This window comes from Lissotriton helveticus, chromosome 5_1 (genome assembly GCF_964261635.1).
Source record: "Lissotriton helveticus chromosome 5_1, aLisHel1.1, whole genome shotgun sequence".
Taxonomy (NCBI): domain Eukaryota; kingdom Metazoa; phylum Chordata; class Amphibia; order Caudata; family Salamandridae; genus Lissotriton; species Lissotriton helveticus.
In genome coordinates this window covers 25,380,318-25,407,690 of record NC_136065.1, presented here as the reverse complement: position 1 = coordinate 25,407,690, position 27,373 = coordinate 25,380,318, and the positions used below count along the sequence as shown (strand labels likewise).

Below are 27,373 nucleotides of genomic sequence, written 5' to 3'. Positions count from 1 at the left end.
TTAAATGTGCGCTGGGTGGGATTACTGCTCCTGGACTACCTGTGTTCATTAGACGTACTCTGGGTGGGATTACAGCTCCTGGTCTTCCCGTCTGCATTAAACGTGCTCTGGGTGGGATTACTGCTCCTGGTCTTCCTGTGTGCATTAGCCGTGCTCTGGGTGGGATTACTGCTCCTGGTCTTCCTGTGTGCATTAGACGTGCTCTGGGTGGGATTACTGCTCCTGGTCTTCATGTTTGCATTAGACATGCTCTTGGTGGGATTACAGCTCCTGGTCTTCCTGTGTGCATTAGAAGTGCTCTGGGTGGGATTACTGCTCCTAGTCTTCCCGTCTGCATTAAACGTGCTCTGGGTGGGATTATTGCTCCTGGTCTTCCTGTGTGTATTAAACTTGCTCTGGGTGGGATTACTGCTCCTGGTCTTCCTGTGTGCATTAGACATGCTTTGGGTTGGATTACTGCTCCTGGTCTTCCTGTGTGCATTAAACGTGCTCTGGGTGGGATTAATGCTCCTGGTCTTCCTGTGTGTATTAAATTTGCTCTGGGTGGGATTACTGCTCCAGGTCTTCCTGTGTGCATTAAACTTGTTCTGGGTGGGATTACTGCTCCTGGTCTTCCTGTGTGCATTAGACGTGCTCTGGGTGGGATTATTGCTCCTGGTCTTCCTGTGTGTATTAAACTTGCTCTGGGTGGGATTACTGCTCCTGGTCTTCCTGTGTGCATTAGACGTGCTTTGGGTGGGATTACTGCTCCTGGTCTTCCTGTGTGCATTAAACGTGCTCTGGGTGGGATTACTGCTCTTAGTCTTCCCGTCTGCATTAAACGTGCTCTGGGTGGGATTATTGCTCCTGGTCTTCCTGTGTGTATTAAACTTGCTCTGGGTGGGATTACTGCTCCTGGTCTTTCTGTGTGCATTAGACGTGCTTTGGGTGGGATTACTGCTCCTGGTCTTCCTGTGTGTATTAAACTTGCTCTGGGTGGGATTACTGCTCCTGGTCTTCCTGTGTGCATTAGACGTGCTTTGGGTGGGATTACTGCTCCTGGTCTTCCTGTGTGCATTAAACGTGCTCTGGGTGGGATTAATGCTCCTGGTCTTCCTGTGTGCATTAGACGTGCTTTGGGTGGGATTACTGCTTCTGGTCTTCCTGTGTGCATTAGACGTGCTTTGGGTGGGATTACTGCTCCTGGTCTTCCTGTGTGCATTAGACGAGCTCTGGGTGGGATTACTGCTCCTGGTCTTCCTGTGTGCATTAGACGTGCTCTGGGTGGGATTACTGCTCCTGGTCTTCCTGTGTGCATTAGACGTGCTCTGGGTGGGATTACTGCTCCTGGTCTTCCTGTGTGTATTAAACTTGCTCTGGGTGGGATTACTGCTCCTGGTCTTCCTGTGTGCATTAAACGTGCTCTGGGTGGGATTACTGCTCCTGGACTTCCTGTGGGCATTAGACGTGCTCTGCTTACTGCTCCTGGTCTTCCTGTGTGCATTAGACGTGCTCTGGGTGGGATTACTGCTCCTGGTCTTCCTGTGTGCATTAGACATGCTCTGGGTGTGATTACTGCTCCTGGTCTTCCTGTGTGCATTAGACGTGCTCTGCTTACTGCTCCTGGTCTTCCTGTGTGCATTAGACGTGCTCTGGGTGGGATTACTGCTCCTGGTCTTCCTGTGTGCATTAGACATGCTCTGGGTGGGATTACTGCTCCTGGTCTTCCTGTGTGCATTAGACATGCTCGGGGTGGGATTACTGCACCTGGTCTTCCTGTATGCATTAAACGTGCTCTGGATGGGATTACTGCTCCTGGTCTTCCTGTGCGCATTAATTGTGCTCTGGGTGGGATTACTGCACCTGGTCTTCCTATGTGCATTAGGCGTGCTCTGGGTGGGATTACTGCTCCTGGTCCTCCTGTGTGTATTAAACTTGTTCTGGGTGGGATTACTGCTCCTGGTCTTCCTATGTGCATTAGACGTGCTCTGGGTGGGATTACTGCTCCTGGTCTTCCTGTGTGTATTAAACTTGTTCTGGGTGGGATTACTGCTCCTGGTCTTCCTGTGCGCATTAATTGTGCTCTGGGTGGGATTACTGCACCTGGTCTTCCTGTGCGCATTAATCGTGCTCTGGGTGGGATTACTGCTCCTGGTCTTCCTGTATGTATTAAACTTGTTCTGGGTGGGATTAATGCTCCTAGTCTTCCTGTGCGTGGCTTGGACACTCTAGTAGTGTAGCCAGCTAACAGGGCATTTAGTGTTCATGGCGTTGCTTTTGATTTACCTTGTTTGGTTTCACCGCTCTGTTCAGATTCTCAATCCACTTGTCTCGTTGCATTAAACGTGCTTTGGGTAGGATTACTCTTCCTGGTCTTCCAGTGTGCATTAAACATGCCCCGGGTGGGATTACTGCTCCTGGTCTTCCTGTGTACATTACACGTGCTCTGGGTGGGATTACTACTCCTGGTCTTCCTGTGCACATTAAACTTGTTCTGGGTGAGATTACTGCTCCTGGACTTCCTGGGTGCATTAGACGTGCTCTGGGTGGGATTACTGCTCCTGGACTTCCTGGGTGTATTAAACGTGCTCTGGGTGGGATTACTGCTCCTTGTCTTCCCGTCTGCATTAAACGTGCTCTGGGTGGGATTATTTCTCCTGGTCTTCCTGTGTGTATTAAACTTGCTCTGGGTGGGATTACTGCTTCTGGTCTTCCTGTGTGCATTAAACGTGCTCTGGGTGGGATTACTGCTCCTGGACTTCCTGTGTGCATTAGACATGCTCTGCTTACTGCTCCTGGTCTTCCTGTGTGCATTAGACGTGCTCTGGGTGGGATTACTGCTCCTGGTCTTCCAGTGTGCATTAGACATGCTCTGGGTGGGATTACTGCTCCTGGTCTTCCTGTGTGCATTAGACGTGCTCTGCTTACTGCTCCTGGTCTTCCTGTATGTATTAAACTTGTTCTGGGTGGGATTAATGCTCCTGGTCTTCCTGTGCGTGGCTTGGACACTCTAGTAGTGTAGCCAGCTAACAGGGCATTTAGTGTTCATGGCGTTGCTTTTGATTTACCTTGTTTGGTTTCACCGCTCTGTTCAGATTCTCAATCCACTTGTCTCGTTGCATTAAACGTGCTTTGGGTAGGATTACTCTTCCTGGTCTTCCTGTGTGCATTAAACATGCTCTGGGTGGGATTACTGCTCCTGGACTTCCTGGGTGTATTAAACGTGCTCTGGGTGGGATTACTGCTCCTAGTCTTCCTGGGTGTATTAAACTTGTTCTGGGTGGGATTACTGCTCCTGGTCTTCCTGTGTGTATTAAACTTGTTCTTGGTGGGATTACTGCTCCTAGTCGTCCTGTGTGCATTAGCCGTGCTCCTGGTCTTCCTGTGTGCATTAGACGTGCTCTGGGTGGGATTACTGCTCCTGGACTTCCTGTGTGTATTAAACATGCTCTGGGTAGGATTAGTGCTCCTCGTCTTCCTGTGTGCATTAGACGTGCTCTGGGAGGGATTACTGCTCCTGGTCTTCCTTTGTGTATTTTACTTGAGCTAGATGGGATTAGTGCTCCTGGTCTTTCTGTGTGTATTAAACTTGTTCTGGGTGGGATTACTGCTCCTGGTCTTCCTGTTTTAATTAAACGTGCTCTGGGGGGAATTACTGCTACCGGTCTTCCTGTGTGCATAAAACTTGTTGTGGGTAGGATTACTTCTCCTAGTCTTCCCGTCTGCATTAAACGTGCTCTGGGTGGGATTACTGCTCCTGGTCTTTCTGTTTGCATTCAAGGTGCTCTGGGTGGGATTCCTGGTCTTTCTGTGTGTATTAAACGTGCTCTGGGTGGGATTACTGCTCCTGGTCTTCCTATGTGCATTAGACGTTCTCTGGGTGGGATTACTGCTCCTGGTCTTCCTGTGTGCATTAGACGTGCTCTGGGTGGGATTACTGCTCCTGGTCTTCCTGTGTGCATTAGACGTGCTCTGGGTGGTATTACTGCTCCTGGTCTTCCTGTGTGCATTAGACGTGCTCTGGGTGGGATTACTGCTCCTTGTCTTCCCGTTTGCATTAAACGTGCTCTGGATGGGATTACTGCTCCTGGTCTTCCTGTGTGTATTAAACTTGCTCTGGGTGCGATTACTGCTCCTCGCCTTCCTGTCTGCATTAAACGTGCTCTTGGTGGGATTACTGCTCCTCGTCTTCCTGTATGCATTAAACGTGCTCTGGGTGGGATTACTGCTCCTTGTCTTCCCGTCTGCATTAAACGTGCTCTGGGTGGGATTATTGCTCCTGGTCTTCCTGTGTGTATTAGACGTGCTTTGGGTGGGATTACTGCTCCTGGTCTTCCTGTGTGCATTAAACGTGCTCTGGGTGGGATTAATGCTCCTGGTCTTCCTGTGTGTATTAAACTTGCTCTGGGAGGGATTACTGCTCCTGGTCTTCCTGTGTGCATTAGACGTGCTTTGGGTGGGATTACTGCTCCGGGTCTTCCTGTGTGCATTAGACGTGCTTTGGGTGGGATTACTGCTCCTGGTCTTCCTGTGTGCATTAGACGTGCTCTGGGTGGGATTACTGCTCCTGGTCTTCCTGTGTGCATTAGACGTGCTCTGGGTGGGATTACTGCTCCTGGTCTTCCTGTGTGCATTAGACGTGCTCTGGGTGGGATTACTGCTCCTGGTCTTCCTGTGTGTATTAAACTTGCTCTGGGTGGGATTACTGCTCCTGGTCTTCCTGTGTGCATTAAACGTGCTCTGGGTGGGATTACTGCTCCTGGACTTCCTGTGTGCATTAGACGTGCTCTGCTTACTGCTCCTGGTCTTCCTGTGTGCATTAGACGTGCTCTCGGTGGGATTACTGCTCCTGGTCTTCCTGTGTGCATTAGACATGCTCTGGATGTGATTACTGCTCCTGGTCTTCCTGTGTGCATTAGACATGCTCTGGCTAGGATTACTGCTCCTGGTCTTCCTGTATGTATTAAACTTGTTCTGGGTAGGATTAATGCTCCTAGTCTTCCTGTGCGTGGCTTGGACACTCTAGTAGTGTAGCCAGCTAACAGGGCATTTAGTGTTCATGGCGTTGCTTTTGATTTACCTTGTTTGGTTTCACCGCTCTGTTCAGATTCTCAATCTACTTGTCTTGTTGCATTGAACGTGCTTTGGGTAGGATTACTCTTCCTGGTCTTCCAGTGTGCATTAAACATGCCCCGGGTGGGATTACTGCTCCTGGTCTTCCTGTGCACATTAAACTTGTTCTGGGTGGGATTACTGCTCCTGGACTTCCTGGGTGTATTAAACGTGCTCTGGGTGGGATTACTGCTCCTTGTCTTCCCGTCTGTATTAAACGTGCTCTGGGTGGGATTACTGCTCCTGGTCTTCCTGTGCACATTAAACGTGCTCTGGGTGGGATTATTGCTCCTGGTCTTCCTGTGTGTATTAAACTTGCTCTGGGTGGGATTACTGCTCCTGGTCTTCCTGTGTGCATTAAACGTGCTCTGGGTGGGATTACTGCTCCTGGACTTTCTGTGTGCATTAGACGTGCTCTGCTTACTGCTGCTGGTCTTCCTGTGTGCAATAGACGTGCTCTGGGTGGGATTACTGCTCCTGGTCTTCCAGTGTGCATTAGACATGCTCTGGGTGGGATTACTGCTCCTGGTCGTCCTGTGTGCATTAGACGTGCTCTGCTTACTGCTCCTGGTCTTCCTGTATGTATTAAACTTGTTCTGGGTGGGATTAATGCTCCTGGTCTTCCTGTGCGTGGCTTGGACACTCTAGTAGTGTAGCCAGCTAACAGGGCATTTAGTGTTAATGGCGTTGCTTTTGATTTACCTTGTTTGGTTTCACCGCTCTGTTCAGATTCTCAATCCACTTGTCTCGCTGCATTAAACGTGCTTTGGGTAGGATTACACGTCCTGGTCTTCCTGTGTGCATTAAACATGCTCTGGGTGGGATTACTGCTCCTGGTCTTCCTGTGCACATTAAACTTGTTCTGGGTGGGATTACTGCTCCTGGACTTCCTGGGTGTGTTAAACGTGCTCTGGGTGGGATTACTGCTCCTAGTCTGCCTGGGTGTATTAAACTTGTTCTGGGTGGGATTACTGCTCCTAGACTTCCTGTGTGCATTAGCCGTGCTCTGGGTGGGATTACTGCTCCTAGACTTCCTGTGTGTATTAAACATGCTCTGGGTGGGATTAGTGCTCCTCGTCTTCCTGTGTGCATTAGGCGTGCTCTGGGTGGGATTACTGCTCCTGGACTTCCTGTGTGTATTAAACATGCTCTGGGTGGGATTAGTGCTCCTGGTCTTCCTGTGTGTATTAAACTTGTTCTGGGTGGGATTACTGCTCCTGGTCTTCCTGTCTGCATTAAACGTGCTCTGGGGGGAATTACTGCTACTGGTCTTCCTGTGTGCATCAAACTTGTTGTGGGTAGGATTACTTCTCCTAGTCTGCCTGGGTGTATTAAACTTGTTCTGGGTGGGATTACTGCTCCTAGACTTCCTGTGTGCATTAGCCGTGCTCTGGGTGGGATTACTGCTCCTGGTCTTCCTGTGTGCATTAGACGTTCTCTGGGTGGGATTACTGCTCCTGGTCTTCCTGTGTGCATTAGACGTGCTCTGGGTGGGATTACTGCTCCTGGTCTTCCTGTGTGCATTAGACGTGCTCTGGGTGGGATTACTGCTCCTGGTCTTCCTGTGTGCATTAGACGTGCTCTGGGTGGGATTACTGCCACTGGTCTTTCTATGTGCATTAAACTTGTTCTGGGTGGGATTACTGCTCCTGGGCTTCCTGTGTGCATTAAAGTTGTTGTGGGTAGGATTAATGCTCCTAGTCTTCCTGTCTGCATTAAACGTGCTCTGGGTGGGATTACTGCTCCTGGTCTTCCTGTGTGCATTAGCCGTGCTCTGGGTGCGATTACTGCTCCTGGTCTTCCTGTGTGCATTAGACGTGCTCTGGGTGGGATTACTGCTCCTGGTCTTCCTGTGTGCATTAAACGTGCTCTGGGTGGGATTACTGCTCCTGGTCTTCCTATGTGCATTAGACGTGCTCTGGGTGGGATTACTGCTCCTGGTCTTCCTGTGTGTATTAAACTTGTTCTGGGTGGGATTACTGCTCCTGGTCTTCCTGTGTGCATTAGACGTGCTCTGGGTGGGATTACTGCTCCTGGTCTTCCTGTGTGTATTAAACGTGCTCTGGGTGGGATTACTGCTCCTGGACATCCTGTGTGCATTAGACTTGCTCTGGGTGGGATTAATGCTCCTGGTCTTCCTGTGTGTGGCTTGGACACTCTAGTAGTGTAGCCAGCTAACAGGGCATTTAGTGTTCATGGTGTTGCTTTTGTTTTACCTTGTTTGGTTTCACCGCTCTGTTCAGATTCTCAATCCACTTGTCTCGTTCCGCAGCCGAGCGACACGCAAAACATTTAGTCCCCGAAGCAGTGGTGACCTGAGGAGAGAGAAACCACATGTTTAAAAAGGCCATAGTGTACAAACCTCACACACGCAGACACATGTAGTCACATACAAACATACATCACCCACATACACACAAACAACATATTGCCATCATGTACAAGCACATATCACAGAGGCCAGACACTATACACAAACACAGACCATAAACACACATACTATGATGAACGCACCTTAAGCACGTCACACACACACACACACCACCTGATACTAGAGGTACAGGATGGAAACTGAAAAATGAGGTTATGTACACAAGTGAAATTTGAAGTAAAGGAGGACACGCATGTCAGACTGAGACCTGAGCTCTGGTATAAGGGATACATAGATGGGACTGAAAGAAAAGACTGACACACACCTAAGACATGAGCTACAGGAACATGAAAACACACCTCTGATGTAACAGATGCACACCTGAGACATGAGTTACAGGAACATGAAAACACACCTCCGATGTAACAGATGCACACCTGAGACATGAGCTACACGAACATGAAAACACACCTCCGATGTAACAATTGCACACCTGAGACATGAGCTACAGGAAGAATACAAGTTACTTACCTGTAACTGTAGTTCTCCAGTATTGGAAGCTTTCAGTATTGGAATGCCTGAATCATTCCCCGTTGTCGAGACGGGAGTCTCCGGTATATAAAAAAGCAATGCTTAGTTGGATAGCAAACTGAAAAGAGGCCTAGGCCCATTTCCCCTTTGCAACCCATAACCTTTGTTATGTAAAATAGACTAAATTTGTCCCTGAACCAATCAGAACCTCTCACCCTCTAGAACACTCCTGAGAGAAACTTTTGGCCTATAGATTTTCCTGCACTTGTGCCTTAGACATCTTTTGTGCTAAATCCAAGGTGAGCCTCTCAGGGGAGGAGGGTGGGTGCATGTGAATCTCTGAAAGCTTCCAATACTGGAGAACTAGTTTTACAGGTAAGTAACTTGTTTTCTTACTCCAGAATTGGAGCTTTCATAGATTCACGTGCCTGAATCAGAATAGCGAGCCGTAAAATCATGGCACATTTTTTGTTGCCTAAGACCTGGAACCAGGCAACCTATGTACATTGAAAATAGCACTTTATATATATATATATATATATACATTGCAGAGAGTCCGGAACAACAGGGCACAGTATAGCCACACCACACCCAGTAGTAGTCGGATTTAGAGTAAAGCCACAAACTCCGTGCTCTTCTGTCAGTGAGTTTTATTCATAAGAATTAACAGCCCACCAGTCGCCATGACGCGTTTCACCTCAGCCGAGGCTTGATCACATGTCACAGTAAGAAGAAAGGAAGTAACTTAAATAGCTGAGTTGATCACATGGTTCATCAACAGTCCCATTCGAATCTTAAAGGGGTATACATCACATTATTGTAATATAGGGCATAGTGCCCTTAAAAATCCCTAAATCACATCCCAAAGTAAAGACAAAATCATCATACCACAATAATTGCAATCTACATAAGAATTAAATAGATCATTTCAATGATTTTATGTAAAAAAAGAAGGAAAGATCTAATTCAAAATGTTGCAGAACCGAAATTATCTAAAGATCAATGCTTTTAGAAAAAAAAATATATATATACAAAAATATACATGTATATAAAAAGAGAGAATATTTCAAATTACATTTGTATACAAAAATATATAGGAGTACTCTAAATTCATATATTTACATCATGTACAATAAATATATAAAATGATCACCTATTATTTACATCTCACACTATTCAGATCTTGCATTGGTATCAAAATTACTTTGGGAATCATGTGATTTCTATTGGTGTTAAACAAATATTACCCCAGTGGGTTTTTAAATTAATATATGGGAACCATCTAATATCGTGATGTATGCAATACAACTAGTTACTTCCATAGGGGTTGTTTACAAAAGTTCCATTTCAAGTGATTGTGCATATATAATACGAATTGTGAAATTGTTAAAATTTGAACTACACAGGCTGCCAAACATGTTAAGATTTCAGAGTGTTATACTGAACGTACAAGTACCAGTGAGGGCCATCATAGAATGTTATTACAGTTCATAGACAAGTGTACAGGTCCTCAGTACTGTTCAGCCCACCAGGCTGTTTGCTATTACACTCGAGGATATATCGGGTTTCTAGCAAACGCAACTTACTGTCCCTATCTCCTCCCCTCCTCAATGGCAAGACAGAGTCAACCAGATAATATTTTAATAATTCTGGATTGCTCTGGTGGCATTTTTCAAAGTGTCTTGCCACTGGATAGGCTGGATCCTTTCCAGAGATAGCCCTTAGGTGTTGAAGGATGCGTTTATGTGCTGGAAGGCGTGTACTGCCTATATACAGAAGATCACATGGGCATACTAAAAAGTATACCACATATTCTGTTTTACATCCTAACTTTTGTTTGATGGCAATTGGTTTCTCATGGAAAGGACTTATGTAGTGGGTTTTATTGATGGCATGTTTACAGGCCTTACATACTTGACATTTTTTAAAACCTGTAATACGTTCCCACCACTTTTTTGGGAGTTCCAAGGTGTTACTTACAATGGCATTACTTAAGGAAGGTGATTTTCTGAATGTAATCTCTGGTTTGTTACAGATTAAATCACCTATTATCTGATCTCCTTGCACGAGATTCCAGTTCCTAGAAAAGATCCTGCGAATCTCAGCATGTTGCTGACTATATGTGACAATGGCTCTACACTGTATTCTGTCTGGCGGTGAGCTCGTAGTCTCAATAACAGTGGTAGGATTAATATAAGGTTCTATTAGTTGTTCCCTTTTCAGTTTCGTTGTTTTAGTCATTGCCTCGTCTAGCATTTTGTGGCTGTAGCCTCTTTCCAGAAAACGCTTTCTGCACTGAAGTTGAGCAGTATTACACTCATCCTCAGTGCTACAGATCCGTTTTATTCGCAGCATCTCCCCATAGGGGATGCTGCGAATTAGATGGTGAGGATGGCTACTGGAGGCATGTAATACCGTGTTGCCAGCGGTAGCTTTCCTGTGCAACTTTGTTTCTATTCTGTTGTTCTTAATATAGACTTCTACATCCAGAAAATTAACCGAAAATTCACTAATCGTCGAGGTAAATTGAAGATTCAAATTATTGACATTCAGCCCATCTACAAAAGCAATAGCACTCTCTTTCGAACCCCTCCAGATAAAAAACAGATCATCAATGTATCTGAGGTATAACATAGCATGCTGTTCCATTATTGTTCTGTGCTGGCCCATCAGGGTCTGCTCCTCCCACAACCCCATGTGCAGGCACGCGAAGCTGGGGGAGAAGCAAGACCCCATGGCTACCCCTCTCAATTGCTGATAGGCTTGACCTCCAAACGTAAAAAAGTTCTGTTGTAGACATATATTAAGCATTCCCATAAGCATTTTATTATGCTGTACACACACACACCACCTGATACTAGAGGTACAGGATGGAAACTGAAAAATGAGGTTATGTACACAAGTGAAATTTGAAGTAAAGGAGGACACGCATGTCAGACTGAGACCTGAGCTCTGGTATAAGGGATACATAGATGGGACTGAAAGAAAAGACTGACACACACCTAAGACATGAGCTACAGGAACATGAAAACACACCTCTGATGTAACAGATGCACACCTGAGACATGAGTTACAGGAACATGAAAACACACCTCCGATGTAACAGATGCACACCTGAGACATGAGCTACACGAACATGAAAACACACCTCCGATGTAACAATTGCACACCTGAGACATGAGCTACAGGAAGAATACAAGTTACTTACCTGTAACTGTAGTTCTCCAGTATTGGAAGCTTTCAGTATTGGAATGCCTGAATCATTCCCCGTTGTCGAGACGGGAGTCTCCGGTATATAAAAAAGCAATGCTTAGTTGGATAGCAAACTGAAAAGAGGCCTAGGCCCATTTCCCCTTTGCAACCCATAACCTTTGTTATGTAAAATAGACTAAATTTGTCCCTGAACCAATCAGAACCTCTCACCCTCTAGAACACTCCTGAGAGAAACTTTTGGCCTATAGATTTTCCTGCACTTGTGCCTTAGACATCTTTTGTGCTAAATCCAAGGTGAGCCTCTCAGGGGAGGAGGGTGGGTGCATGTGAATCTCTGAAAGCTTCCAATACTGGAGAACTAGTTTTACAGGTAAGTAACTTGTTTTCTTACTCCAGAATTGGAGCTTTCATAGATTCACGTGCCTGAATCAGAATAGCGAGCCGTAAAATCATGGCACATTTTTTGTTGCCTAAGACCTGGAACCAGGCAACCTATGTACATTGAAAATAGCACTTTATATATATATATATATATATACATATATACTGAATAAAAATTGCATATATTACAATACATAACAATAAAATGTGCATATGTAACCAATAAAGGAAGGAAGGATGGTAAAGAGGACTCACCGTCACTGGAAAAGGTTTCTCAGTACTGCTTGTCCCACTGCCACATCCTTCTCCGCAGCTGCATCCAGGCAGTAATGTCTGGTGAAGGTGTGCGTACTCTTCCAGGTAGCAGCTCTGCGGATATACTGGATAGGTACTCCCGCAAACAAAGCAGTGGAGGTGGACACTGCTCTTGTAGAATGAGCATGTACACGTGAATTCAACAGCTTCCCAGCCGCCTGATGACAATATTGTATTGCACTTGAAATGCATCGGGCAATTCCCCTCTTTGATAAAGGAAAACCATTCCTGGGTGCACGATAAGAAACAAACAGTTGGGAAGACTTGCGGAAAGACCTTGTCTTTTGCAAGTAGAACTTCAGACAGCGCTGAACATCTAGTGAGTGAAGAGCTTTTTCCGCTGCCGTTGAGGGTTGAGGGAAAAATCTCTTAAGGATCAGTGGTTCATTCAGATGAGTCTGTTGGCACTTTCGGAATGATTTTAGGATTATTCCTGAGAACAATCCTGTTGTCTTTAAACTGTAAGAAAGGTTCTTGTATAGTGAGAGCCTGTATCTCCCCAACTCTCCGGGCTGAAGTGAGAGTTATGAGAAGATCTACCTTCCAGGATAGGAATTTAAGGTCCGCCCTGTGAATTGGTTTGAAAGGCTGCTTCATCAATTGAGATAGTACGATGTTCAACCGCCAGAGAGGTGAAGGAGGTTTTATGGAAGGAAAAGTTCGAAATAATCCTTTCATGAATTGTTTGAGGATTCTTTCGGACCACAACGATGGTCCTGAGGAAGTTCTTCTACATCTAGATATACCGCAAAGATGCACTTTAACAGAAGCATGGGCCAAACCAGATTTTGCCAACAATAGAATATATGGGATAATTTCATGAACTGCTGATTACAAAGGATGAATTTTACACTCTTGGCACCACAAACAGAAGCTATTCCATTTCAACCTATATGTCCTGTTTGTACTTTCCGCTCTGGCATTTGATAATATATTTCTGCATTCTGATGAAATATCTAGGTGTCGAAATTTGCAGTGTTCAGGAGCCAGGCCGCTAAGCGTAGTGATTTCGGATCTGGATGAAGCACGTGTCCCTGAGTGAGAGTATTGGTTGCAGACAAATCGGGTGAACCTCCGACAGTAGGAGCAACTCGATGAACCAGCGTTGTCTGGGCCACCACGGAGCTATCTGTATTATTTTGCACGGTTCTTTCTTTATCTTTGTAAGAACGTGTGGCAGGAGGGGAATCGGAGGAAAGGCGTAGGCAAAGATACCTGACCATTCCATCAAAAACGCATTCCCCCTAGATCCCTGTTGGTAATGCCTACTTGCGAAGAACCGGCATTTTGTGTTCTGAGCTGTCACAAAGAGGTCCATTGTCGGATACTCCCCATTTGAAGAATATGCTTTGCAAGATGTCCTGGTTGATCTCCCACTCGTGGCAGGTTGACTTTAGTCTGCTCAGAGTGTCCGCTTTGATATTCTGATCCCCTGGAAGATGTTCCGCTTTTAGAGACACTCCGTGTTGAACAGCCCATTCCCATATTTTTTGTGCTTCCTGAGACAGGGAGAGTGATCTTGAACCTCTCTTGAGGTAATGCATTGCTGTTGTGTTGTCTGTCCTGATTAGTACAGCTGATCCTTGTATCCACGGCAGGAAAGCCAGCAATGCGAAGCCCACTGCTCTGAGCTCTAGAAAATTGATGTGAAGTTGTTGTTCTTGCAACTTCCACCAACTGCTGACCTGAAGGTCCTGAAGGAATGCACACCACCCTTCCAGGGATGCATCGGTGGTAATCACCAGTGGAGCCGGTTTGGTAAGGAAGGAAAGACCCACTGAAATGTTTGGTTTTTGGGTCCACCACGCTACTGCCTTGACCATGGCCGGTGCGATCTTCACCATGTCATCGAAGGATCCCTCTGCTTGATGCCATTGCTGATACAGTTGTTCCTGCAAAGGACGCATTTTCAATCGGCAGAAAGGAACGAGAGGAATGCAAGAGGACATTATTCCTAGTAGTGACTTGTAGGGTCGTACTGAAAGATACTATTTTCTTGCAAACGCCTGGGAAAGAGATATTAGCCCCAGTTGCTTACCTATGGAGGGAAATGCCTTGTTTACTGTGGTGTCCAGAATCGCTCCCATGAACGTTATGTTCCTTGAAGGTTGAAGGGATGATTTTCCCGCATTCAGAGTCAGACCCAGTTGGCAAACAATTGTACGCATGCGTCTTTTGACGCCTGGGCTAATGTTCGTGATGGAGCTTTTACTAACCAGTTGTCCAGGTACGGAAACACCTTGTGTCTTTGTTTCCTTAGAAAAGCCGCCACTGGCGCCAGACATTTTGTAAAAATTCTCTGGGCTGATTTGAGGCCAAATGGCAGTACCTTGAACTGGTAATGGTCTCCAACTACTGTAAACCGAAGATACTGCCTGTGGGAAGGATGAATGGGGATGTGAAAATATGCATCATGTAAGTCTAGGGTGGCCATATGATCCCCTGGGTTTAAGAGCAGCAGAATGTCTTGGAGGGACACCATCCGGAAAGATTGCTTCTTGAGATAAGTATTCAGAGATCTTGGGTCCAGAATAGGACACCATTGGAGAACATTCTTCCGACTAGGAAAAAACGGGAATAAAACCCCCTTCCTCTCCAGGAGATCAGATCCAGTTCTATTGCTCGCTTTCGGAATTTTGCCCAGATCTCTCAATGCATCTGATGTAGATGCTTGACTTCTTGGCGTGTCGGTGGAGTACAAGGGGGAAACTGAAGGAACTCTAGAGTATGTCCGGATTGTATTATATTGAGGACCCACCGGTCTGTAGTTATTTTTTGCCAATGATGAAGATGGGAAGCAATTCTTCCACCCCGGGGAATTTGTGGAGGGGAAGGAATACATGTAGCTGGATCCTGAAGGTTGTCATTGTTTTCTGGAATTATCCTTTCCTCGACGACCTCCACTTCCTCTAGGGGCAGATTTTGTATGGCCCCCTGCCTGTAGTTGACCATACTGCTGACGGTATGGAATAAGAGGGGTATCTGCCCTCTTGGTAACCTCCTCTATATGATGATTGGCCTCTTCCTCGGGCTCCCCGAAAGGGCACCTTGCGGTACTGTAGTGTTCCTAGGGCCTTTGCGGTGTCTGTATCCTTTTCTTGATACTTTGAAGTGCCTCATCCACCTGTTTTCCAAACAAATCCTACCCATCGAAGGGAAGATCCAGAATCTTATTTTGGACCTCTGGTCTAAAAGCTGTAGCTCTCAACCATCCCTGACGGCATAGTGCAGCCACACCTCCAAGCAATCTGAAGGCTGTGGTCGCCATATCCATTGCACAGTCAATGACTTCAGCCGTAGCCCTTTCTCCCTCTTGAAGGATCTTTTTCACCTCCTGACGATTATCCTCCGGGATCAGGTCTATGTAAGGTGTCAGGTCACACCACATCTGCTTTCATATCTGCCCAGAATGGCAAGGGCATTAGCCGCTTTAATTAGAAGAGCAGACATTAACGAACATCTTTTTCCTGCATTATCCAATTGCCTACCCTCTCTGTCGGGAGGCGCTGTTATATGAGCTGAGGGATTTTTAGATTTCTGCTTTGCTGCTTGGGATATAACCGAATCCGGCTCTCCATCAAATTATAGAACCCGCCGATATCCTCTGGCGGAGAATCAATAGGTACTGGTGAGGGAGATGAAGGCGATGGAATAAGATAATCATCCAATTCTTTGTTAGGGTCTGTTATCTCTCCCTCCTCTTGGTCATCATCAGTGGTGACCAGGAACCTGTTGCTGTACTGGTTGAGGTGACCTAGGTGCAGGTTCTGGCAGTAACTCCCTGCTTCTAACCGGAGTAGTAGGGATGGAACATGGATGCGGAGCAGGTATTTCTTAAGAGGCTGGAGTTGGCGGAAACCTCTTTCTATAGTCCGCCAGCATAAACTGCAGATCCATCATTAAGGAAGATGGCATGCAAACCATCTCTTCCTGGTAGCCCTGGCGATAATGTTTTTGTGGATGATATTGATACTCCCCGTATCTCTCCTCAAAGTCATCTTCTTGGCATTTAATATGTAATTGCGAGGGGCTACTGGCGTAGCCAAGGGGGCCTTCGTCTTCTTCCTCATCTGAATCTTGCTCTTCTAGAAGGTGTAATGGCACAAGAGGAGTAATTTTGCTTGGGGAGGTGATCTCTGGCATAATCCTCCTCTTCCTGGTAATTTCCAGCTTTTCTGGTGTTTTTCTCTCGTCGACGAGCCCGTCAACGAGATCCTCGTTGAGATTGACGACACTATCGTCGTCGATGTAGCCGTCGACATCAAGCGTACTGCTGTCTCTGCCGTCGACGGCATAGTTACTGTCGTCGTTGTTGCCGTCGACGATCCCGTTGTCGTCGTCATTGACGACGATCCCATCCTCGACACTGGCGTCGTCGTTGTAGAAGTCGTCGTCGAGGTTACCGGCGTTGAAACCGATGATGACGCCGTCGACGGAGAGCCAACTGTCACAGGCAATGAAGGCTTCTTGGAAACTACCTCAATCTTCGTCGTCGACGATGAAGATTTTTTCATCGACGATCATGTCGACGATGCATGTTTTTTAGATTTTACCTCAGGAGGCATAGTAGATGGCTTTCTGAAGGGTTGCTTGACCTGAGGGGGTAATTTTGACGGCTCAGAACTCGTCTTTTTTGTTAATTTTTCCCCTGAAGCATGTCCCTTACTCTCCTTTTCTCTAGGCTGAGGGGATTTTGAGGGACTGCAGAAGACCCATCATGAAGATACGGGCACGTTGAAGCAGGGAGGCCGAAACCTTCGAGATAGGCGCTCGAGTAAAGGAGCAAAAACACGATTCTGAAGTAGATATACAAGAATTATAATCTCCATCGGACGATATATGATGTTTAGATCCGCAATTCTAAATTGAAGAAAGAATCCACAAATCTCATAAGACAGCACCTGATAATTTATTACGGTGGCTTCTATGTGCCCATTTTAAACGCCGATATTTTCACCAAGTTTGTCAGTCCGCAAGAGGAAAATACAAAAGTGAAACCCAAGCGGAACTTCATAAAAATCGAACTATAGAGTCCGCCGAAACAAAACTTCTGTTTAAGATCGCAGTTAATAATGTCAATGTCCTGATGAAGGTGACACCATTTTACCCACACCGAAACGCCGAGTCTACTGTTTTTTTTTACTGTTTTTAATATATGAGCATGTACATCATAAAATGATGTGTTTTATTAATTTTAGAATGTAACCCTTAAGGGAGGTATTTAATAAACCGTAAAAAACCTTTTTAATTTTTGCTGCATATGTTTGATACTTATTTGATGATTATATAGTGACACAACTCCAGCATATCACTAGATCTAGAGACAATAGTTGACCTCTGGGACCCGCTACAGGTCCGTTCCCCCACAGACTCGCCCAAAAATCAGTAACTGGAATTCATTCCTCAAAGATCACAGGGTCTGATTTTATAGAAGGACCTCCCTCCCCCAGCTAGACCGCTGCCACAGGTTCAGCCGGGGTGCAGGACTACTAGGAAGATGGCCGCCCGCCCTCCACACAAACGGCACAGCAGCCGCGGTAGACCGGGGCAGGGAAGGCTCACCTCACCCTAGGAAAGTAATCAGGTAGGTCGTAGCACCCCCCAAATGATTAAATCAGGTTTTAAAAAGCCAGCGCCAGAAAATACACGGACTCGAGAACGCGAGTCTTCACATGTGCAAAGTAGTGCAAAACGCTTCTAAAATGTAACGCAGATCAATAGGCAGAGTAAAATTTTAAAAATAGCAAGAATATGGCCACGTTATAGGGATTGTGAAAAATTCAAACGTCACACAAAGAAAAGGTGTAGCAATTGAACGAGAACCATTCTGTAGGAGAGTGGTATCGATGTGCAGTATGTTTGTAGCACACTGTCACAAATATAAAACTAACGAATGGTGTGGTTGCGCATTGACGTTTACAGATAGCACACTTTCCATTGACATGGCCACTAAATCTGCAGAGACGAACAAGTTACTTTCCATCGGTAATGCCTTATCTGCCAGAGAATCTATCGAGCCCACAGATTCCTCACCTTAGAATTAACCCCAGGGCATCAGACTGGATGTGGAGATTCTTGAGCAGTACCCCTGTATGCAGTTGGGTGGCATTGTTTGACTTTACACGCACCAGTAGTGACGTGTGCAGTGCTTGCATAGGTGCTACCCCAGCGCGCCGACCACAGTTTCTCAGCATACCCTTTCCACGGCAGAAGCATAGAGCCATGAAGCTCTATGCAGCAGTAAGGGCCTCAGAAGGGTGATGCTATGCTGAAATTCCTCCACAGAGGAGGGTGATGGTGAGTAGTTGTGTTGTGACTAACATTGGCAGCCTTGGCATAGGCAGTGGGTGGTACAAACTGCAGTGACCTCCTGATGAGAGTACTGGCACTTATGTTTTTACAAATTAAGCACTAACTGCAACCGTAGCCAAATATTCCAGGTTGTGGCAATGGTGGAAGCATGAGAGGCTGTGTGTTTTGAGGGGTACTGACATTCTAACAGCCTCAATGGTGCACTTTGTTTTTATACCATATTTCAAAACAGCTGTTAAGGAGAGCTACCTTTCACTTCCCATGCTGCACCAGTTATAAGAGGCTGCCTGGTGGTGGTCGGGGTGACAGAAAGAAAGGCTTCATGGGGATGGGGGGTTGTGGTTTAAATGGGAACATCATATTAGATGTACATTACACAACATAAAAAGTAATTTCAACTCCGAGACAAACCAAGGATAATATAGCCATCCACGCAATACCAAAGCCTGGCATGCCATCAGCCTGTGTATGATGTGTATCGTGGGGTGTGTGTAGTGGTGTGATTACAACCTTTTAAATCCTTAGGTTGTCTGTAATCAGACCTAAAAAAGCATATGTCACCACTAGGTGTAAATTTTCTAGTATGAACTCTAAAGCGGTGATATTTTTGTAAACGATATTTCGGGCATGAAATGTGCATGAGGCACTATTTAGAATATGGTTTTCTGATGTGGGACCCCTCCGGCGCTCTCATGTGGCACACATGGGAGGCACCGGTTATGCTGACTATGGTATTGTGGTGTGGGACCTCCTCCAGAGCTCTTGTGTGGCACAAATGGCAGGCACTGGTTATGCTGAATGCAGACTATGGTATTGTGGTTTGGGACCCCTCCAGGGCTCTTGGGTGGCACAGATGGCAGACACTGGTTATGCTGAATGCTGACTATGGTTTTCTGGTGTGGGTCCCCTCCGGCGCTCTTGAGTGGCACACATGGCAGGCACTGGTTATGCTGAATGCGGACTATGGTATTGTGGTGTCAGACCCCTCCGGCGCTCTTGTGTGGCACACATGGCAGTCATTGGTTATGCTGCATGCTGACTATGGTATTGTGGTGTGGGAACCTTGCAGCGCTCTTGTGTGGCACACATGGGAGGCACTGGTTATGCTGAATGCTGACTGTGGTATTGTGGTGTAGGAACCCTGCGGCGCTCTTGTGTGGCACACATGGCAGGCACTGGTTATGCTGAATGTGTACTATGGTATTGTGGTGTGGGACCCCTCTGGCGCTCTAGTGTGGCACACATGGCAGGCACTGGTTATGCTGAATGCTGACTGTGGTATGGAGGTGTGGGAACCCTGCGGCGCTCTTGTGTGGCACACATGGGAGGCACTGGTTATGCTAAATGCTGACTGTGGTATTGTGGTGTGGGACACCTTCAGCACTCTTGTGTGGCACACATGGCAGGCACTGGTTATGCTGAATGCTGACTGTGGTATGGAGGTGTGGGAACCCTGCGGCGCTCTTGTGCGGCACACATGGCAGGCACTGGTTATGCTGAATGCTAAATATGGTATTGTTGTGTGGGACACCTTCAGCCCTCTTGTGTGGCACACATGGCAGGCACTGGTTATGCTGAATGCTGACTAAGGTATTGTGGTGTCAGACCCCTCCGGTGCTCATGTGGCACACATGGCAGGCACTTGTTATGCAGGCACGGGTTATGCTGAATGCTGACTATGGTAGTGTGGTGTCAGATCCCTCCAGCGCTCTTGTGTGGCACACATGGCAGGCACTGGTTATGCTGAATGCGGACTATGGTATTGTGGTGTGGGACGCTCCGGCGCTCGTGTGTCACACATGGCAGGCACTTGTTATGCTGAATGCGGACTATGGTATTGTGGTGTCAGACCCCTCCGGCGCTCTTGTGTGGCACACATGGCAGTCATTGGTTATGCTGCATGCTGACAATGGTATTGTGGTGTGGGAACCCTGCAGCGCTCTTGTGTGGCACACATGGGAGGCACTGGTTATGCTGAATGCTGACTGTGGTATTGTGGTGTGGGACACCTTCAGCACTCTTGTGTGGCACACATGGCAGGCACTGGTTATGCTGAATGCTGACTGTGGTATTGTGGTGTGGGACCCCTCCGGCGCTCTTGAGTGGCACACATGGCAGGCACTGGTTATGCTGAATGCTGACTATGGTATTGTGGTGTGAGACCCCTCCGGCGCTCTTGAGTGGCACACATGGCAGGCACTGGTTATGCTGAATGCTGACTAAGGTATTGTGGTGTAGGAACCCTGCGGCGCTCTTGTGTGGCACACATGGCAGGCACTGGTTATGCTGAATGCTGTCTATGGTATTGTGGTGTGGGACCCCTCTGGCGCTCTAGTGTGGCACACATGGCAGGCACTGGTTATGCTGAATGCAGGCTGCGGTATTGTGGTTTGGGACCCCTCTGGCGCTCTTGAGTGGCACACATGGCAGGCACTTGTTATGCAGGCACGGGTTATGCTGAATGCTGACTATGGTAGTGTGGTGTCGGATCCCTCCGGCGCTCTTGTGTGGCACACATGGCAGGCACTGGTTATGCTGAATGCGGACTATGGTATTGTGGTGTGGGACGCTCCGGCGCTCGTGTGTCACACATGGCAGGCACTTGTTATGCTGAATGCGGACTATGGTATTGTGGTGTCAGACCCCTCCGGCGCTCTTGTGTGGCACACATGGCAGTCATTGGTTATGCTGCATGCTGACAATGGTATTGTGGTGTGGGAACCCTGCAGCGCTCTTGTGTGGCACACATGGGAGGCACTGGTTATGCTGAATGCGGACTGTGGTATTGTGGTGTAGGAACCCTGCGGCGCTCTTGTGTGGCACACATGGCAGGCACTGGTTATGCTGAATGTGGACTATGGTATTGTGGTGTGGGACCCCTCTGGCGCTCTAGTGTGGCACACATGGCAGGCACTGGTTATGCTGAATGCTGACTATGGTATTGTGGTGCGGGACCCCTCTGGCGCTCTTGAGTGGCACACATGTCAGGCACTGGTTATGCTGAATGCGGACTGTGGTATTGTGGTGTAGGAACCCTGCGGCGCTCTTGTGTGGCACAGATGGCAGGCACTGGTTATGCTGAATGCTGACTATGGTTTTCTGGTGTGGGTCCCCTCCGGCGCTCTTGAGTGGCACACATGGCAGGCACTGGTTATGCTGAATGCGGACTATGGTATTGTGGTGTGGGAACGCTGCGGCGCTCTCGTGTGGCACACATGGCAGGCACTGGTTATGCTGAATGCTGACTGTGGTATTGTGGTGTGGGACACCTTCAGCACTCTTGTGTGGCACACATGGCAGGCACTTCTTATGCTGAATGCTGACCATGGTATTGTGGTGTGGGACCCCTCCGGCACTCTTGTGTGGCACACATGGCAGGCACTGGTTATGCTGAATGCGGACTATGGTATTGTGGTGTCAGACCCCTCCGGCGCTCTTGTGTGGCACACATGGCAGTCATTGGTTATGCTGCATGCTGACTATGGTATTGTGGTGTGGGACGCTCCGGGGCTCGTGTGTCACACATGGCAGGCACTGGTTATGCTGAATGCTGTCTATGGTATTGTGGTGTGGGAACCCTGCGGCACTCTTGTGTGGCACACATGGCAGGCACTGGTTATGCTGAATGCTGTCTATGGTATTGTGGTGTGGGAACCCTGCGGCACTCTTGTGTGGCACACATGGCAGGCACTGGTTATGCTTAATGCTGACTATGGTTTTCTGGTGTGGGTCCCCTCCGGCGCTCTTGAGTGGCACACATGGCAGGCACTGGTTATGCTGAATGCGGACTATGGTTTTCTGCTGTCAGCCCCCTCTGGTGCTCTTGTGTGGCACACATGGCAGGCACTGGTTACGCTGAATGCTGTCTATGGTATTGTGGTGTGGGACCCCTCCGGTGCTCATGTGGCACACATGGCAGGCACTGGTTATGCTGAATGCTGACCATGGTATTGTGGTGTGGGACCCCTCCGGCGCTCTTGTGTGGCACACATGGCAGGCACTGGTTATGCTGAATGCTGACCATGGTATTGTGGTGTGGGACCCCTCCGGCGCTCTTGTGTGGCACACATGGCAGGCACTGGTTATGCTGAATGCTGACTATGGTTTTGTGGTGTGGGACCCCTCTGGCGCTCTAGTGTGGCACACATGGCAGCCACTGGTTATGCTGAATGCTGACTATGGTATTGTGGTGTGGGACCCCTCTGGCGCTCTAGTGTGGCACACATGGCAGGCACTGGTTATGCTGAATGCTGACTATGGTATTGTGGTGCGGGACCCCTCTGGCGCTCTTGAGTGGCACACATGTCAGGCACTGGTTATGCTGAATGCGGACTGTGGTATTGTGGTGTAGGAACCCTGCGGCGCTCTTGTGTGGCACAAATGGCAGGCACTGGTTATGCTGAATGCTGACTATGGTTTTCTGGTGTGGGTCCCCTCCGGCGCTCTTGAGTGGCACACATGGCAGGCACTGGTTATGCTGAATGCGGACTATGGTATTGTGGTGTGGGAACGCTGCGGCGCTCTTGTGTGGCACACATGGCAGGCACTGGTTATGCTGAATGCTGACTGTGGTATTGTGGTGTGGGACACCTTCAGCACTCTTGTGTGGCACACATGGCAGGCACTTCTTATGCTGAATGCTGACTATGGTATTGTGGTGTGGGACCCCTCCGGCACTCTTGTGTGGCACACATTGCAGGCACTGGTTATGCTGAATGCGGACTATGGTATTGTGGTGTCAGACCCCTCCGGCGCTCTTGTGTGGCACACATGGCAGTCATTGGTTATGCTGCATGCTGACTATGGTATTGTGGTGTGGGACGCTCCGGGGCTCGTGTGTCACACATGGCAGGCACTGGTTATGCTGAATGCTGTCTATGGTATTGTGGTGTGGGAACCCTGCGGCACTCTTGTGTGGCACACATGGCAGGCACTGGTTATGCTGAATGCTGTCTATGGTATTGTGGTGTGGGAACCCTGCGGCACTCTTGTGTGGCACACATGGCAGGCACTGGTTATGCTTAATGCTGACTATGGTTTTCTGGTGTGGGTCCCCTCCGGCGCTCTTGAGTGGCACACATGGCAGGCACTGGTTATGCTGAATGCGGACTATGGTTTTCTGCTGTCAGCCCCCTCTGGTGCTCTTGTGTGGCACACATGGCAGGCACTGGTTACGCTGAATGCTGTCTATGGTATTGTGGTGTGGGACCCCTCCGGTGCTCATGTGGCACACATGGCAGGCACTGGTTATGCTGAATGCTGACCATGGTATTGTGGTGTGGGACCCCTCCGGCGCTCTTGTGTGGCACACATGGCAGGCACTGGTTATGCTGAATGCTGACCATGGTATTGTGGTGTGGGACCCCTCCGGCGCTCTTGTGTGGCACACATGGCAGGCACTGGTTATGCTGAATGCTGACTATGGTTTTGTGGTGTGGGACCCCTCTGGTGCTCTTGTGTGGCACACATGGCAGGCACTGGTTACGCTGAATGCTGTCTATGGTATTGTGGTGTGGGACCCCTCCGGTGCTCATGTGGCACACATGGCAGGCACTTGTTATGCTGAATGCTGACCATGGTATTGTGGTGTGGGACCCCTCCGGCACTCTTGTGTGGCACACATGGCAGGCACTGGTTATGCTGAATGCTGACTGTGGTATTGTGGCGTGGGACACCTTCAGCACTCTTGTGTGGCACACATGGCAGGCACTGGTTATGCTGAATGCTGACCATGGTATTGTGGTGTGGGACCCCTCCGGCGCTCTTGTGTGGCACACATGGCAGGCACTGGTTATGCTGAATGCGGACTATGGTATTGTGGTGTGGGACCCCTCCGGCGCTCTTGTGTGGCACACATGGCAGGCACTGGTTATGCTGAATGCTGACCATGGTATTGTGGTGTGGGACCCCTCCGGCGCTCTTGTGTGGCACACATGGCAGGCACTCGTTATGCTGAATGCTGACTATGGTTTTGTGGTGTGGGACCCCTCTGGCGCTCTAGTGTGGCACACATGGCAGCCACTGGTTATGCTGAATGCTGACTATGGTATTGTGGTGTGGGACCCCTCCGGTGCTCATGTGGCACACATGGCAGGCACTGGTTATGCTGAATGCTGACTATGGTTTTGTGGTGTGGGACCCCTCTGGTGCTCTTGTGTGGCACACATGGCAGGCACTGGTTACGCTGAATGCTGTCTATGGTATTGTGGTGTGGGACCCCTCCGGTGCTCATGTGGCACACATGGCAGGCACTGGTTATGCTGAATGCTGACCATGGTATTGTGGTGTGGGACCCCTCTGGCGCTCTTGAGTGGCACACATGGCAGGCACTTGTTATGCTGAATGCTGACCATGGTATTGTGGTGTGGGACCCCTCCGGCACTCTTGTGTGGCACACATGGCAGGCACTGGTTATGCTGAATGCGGACTATGGTATTGTGGTGTCAGACCCCTCCGGCGCTCTTGTGTGGCACACATGGCAGGCACTGGTTATGCTGAATGCGGACTATGGTATTGTGGTGTGGGACGCTCCGGCGCTCGTGTGTCACACATGGCAGGCACTGGTTATGCTGAATGCTGACCATGGTATTGTGGTGTGGGACCCCTCCGGCGCTCTTGTGTGGCACACATGGCAGGCACTGGTTATGCTGAATGCTGACTATGGTATTGTGGTGTGGGACCCCTCCGGTGCTCATGTGGCACACATGGCAGGCACTGGTTATGCTGAATGCTGACTATGGTTTTGTGGTGTGGGACCCCTCTGGTGCTCTTGTGTGGCACACATGGCAGGCACTGGTTACGCTGAATGCTGTCTATGGTATTGTGGTGTGGGACCCCTCCGGTGCTCATGTGGCACACATGGCAGGCACTGGTTATGCTGAATGCTGACCATGGTATTGTGGTGTGGGACCCCTCCGGCGCTCTTGTGTGGCACACATGGCAGGCACTGGTTATGCTGAATGCGGACTATGGTATTGTGGTGTCAGACCCCTCCGGCGCTCTTGTTTGGCACACATGGCAGGCACTGGTTATGCTGAATGCGGACTATGGTATTGTGGTGTGGGACGCTCCGGCGCTCGTGTGTCACACATGGCAGGCACTGGTTATGCTGAATGCTGACCATGGTATTGTGGTGTGGGACCCCTCCGGCGCTCTTGTGTGGCACACATGGCAGGCACTGGTTATGCTGAATGCTGACTATGGTTTTGTGGTGTGGGTCCCCTCTGGCGCTCTTGAGTGGCACACATGGCAGGCACTGGTTATGCTGAATGCGGACTATGGTTTTCTGGTGTGGGACCCCTCCAGCGCTCTTGTGTGGCACACATGGCAGGCACTTGTTATGCTGAATGCTGACCATGGTATTGTGGTGTGGGACCCCTCCGGCACTTCTGTGTGGCACACATGGCAGGCACTGGTTATGCTGAATGCTGACTATGGTTTTGTGGTGTGGGACCCCTCCGGCGCTCTTGTGTGGCACACATGGCAGGCACTGGTTATGCTGAATGCGGACTATGGTATTGTGGTGTGGGACGCTCCGGCGATCGTGTGTCACACATGGGAGGCACTGGTTATGCTGAATGCTGACTAAGGTATTGTGGTGTGGAACCCCCCCGGCGCTCTTGTGTGGCACACATGGCAGGCACTGCTTATGCTGAATGCTGTCTATGGTATTGTGGTGTGGGAACCCTGCGGCACTCTTGTGTGGCACACATGGCAGCCACTGGTTATGCTAAATGCTGACTGTGGTATTGTGGTGTGGGACCCCTCCAGGGCTCTTGGGTGGTACTGGTTATGCTGAATGCTGACTATGGTTTTCTGGTGTGGGTCCCCTCCGGCGCTCTTGAGTGGCACACATGGCAGGCACTGGTTATGCTGAATGCGGTCTATGGTTTTCTGCTGTCAGCCCCCTCTGGTGCTCTTGTGTGGCACACATGGCAGGCACTGGTTACGCGGAATGCTGTCTATGGTATTGTGGTGTGGGACCCCTCCGGTGCTCATGTGGCACACATGGCAGGCACTTGTTATGCTGAACGCGATCTATGGTATTGTGGTGTGGGACCCCTCCGGCGCTCTTGTGTGGCACACATGGCAGGCCCTGGTTATGCTGAATGCTGACTGTGGTATTGTGGTGTGGGACCCCTCCGGCGCTCTTGAGTGGCACACATGGCAGGCACTGGTTATGCTGAATGCTGACTATGGTTTTGTGGTGTGAGACCCCTCCGGCGCTCTTGAGTGGCACACATGGCATGCACTAATTTTGCTGAAACTTGACTATGGTTTTCTGGTGTGGGACTCCTCCGCAATGATGCCCAAACAGACACAAGCACAGAAGCAGGAACACCAGTGAAGTGAACACACTCACCCAGGAGCAGACTAACACAACATGCACAGATATGTGAAAGAGGTACAGCAGCACACGGAGGCCTTTGTGACAAAGCCTCTATAAGGAGCTATTGATACTTATTACTATCAGATCAGTCTAGTGGCAAATGACAGAACCCATAATGGCGGCTGACAAACACACACAGGGACCCTGACACCGACAGATTCAAATATGAATCCAAGGCAAGAGGGTGGTGGTAACACAAACATACACAAGGCGTGAGACAGAATAGAATATATACTCACACGTGCACAGGCAGCTGTTTGTAGCTTTGCAGCTGCAAGTACAGAGACACACATCCCCTTCTCTCTGTCTCTTGTAGACTGCTCCTGTGCTTTGCAGTTACGTACATGCTAACTTAATACCACACACACATAATCACACAGCTCAAGTTTTAGAAATTCTGCAAGTGAGGCAGAACCTATGGGCTTAAAATCATTTCCATGCCTGTGTTCTGAATGTTAGTCAATAACAAGCATCAACACAGCAATATATCTCGCCTGTGATACCAGAGCATAGAATAAGTGGCTTTGCCATTGCCTTGTTGTTTCCCTAGATGGCCGCCGAGTGTGCACAGCTTGCAATCCTGCTTGGAAAACTTGTCATTTTGCTTTAAATAAAAAAATCACAAGATGGCCGCCATCTGTGCACATGCATTTCGCCATCTTGGAAAGTTCTTCATGATGCAAAAACATGTCAATATGTCTGCCGATGGTGTACATGCGCACACAGGAGCAACCATCCTGGGATGATTTAAACATAATTTAAAGATGGCA

At 48.5% G+C, this 27,373-nt stretch overlaps 1 protein-coding gene across 8 annotated transcripts in view; it reads right to left on the bottom strand.

Moving 5' to 3' along the window:
* SYNGAP1 (synaptic Ras GTPase activating protein 1) overlaps nt 1-27,373 on the bottom strand; it is a 758,031-nt gene that overhangs the window by 284,353 nt on the left and 446,305 nt on the right. For 5 of the 8 annotated variants that reach the window (XM_078641656.1, XM_078641652.1, XM_078641655.1 and 2 more), the window contains one exon: nt 7,308-7,406. In XM_078641656.1, coding sequence (XP_078497782.1) covers nt 7,308-7,406 — 99 coding nt within the window. Of the gene's footprint in view, nt 1-2,265; nt 2,795-7,307; nt 7,407-27,373 lie in introns of those variants that run through there. The other 3 variants (XM_078641650.1, XM_078641649.1, XM_078641648.1) reach the window with 3 other exon arrangements.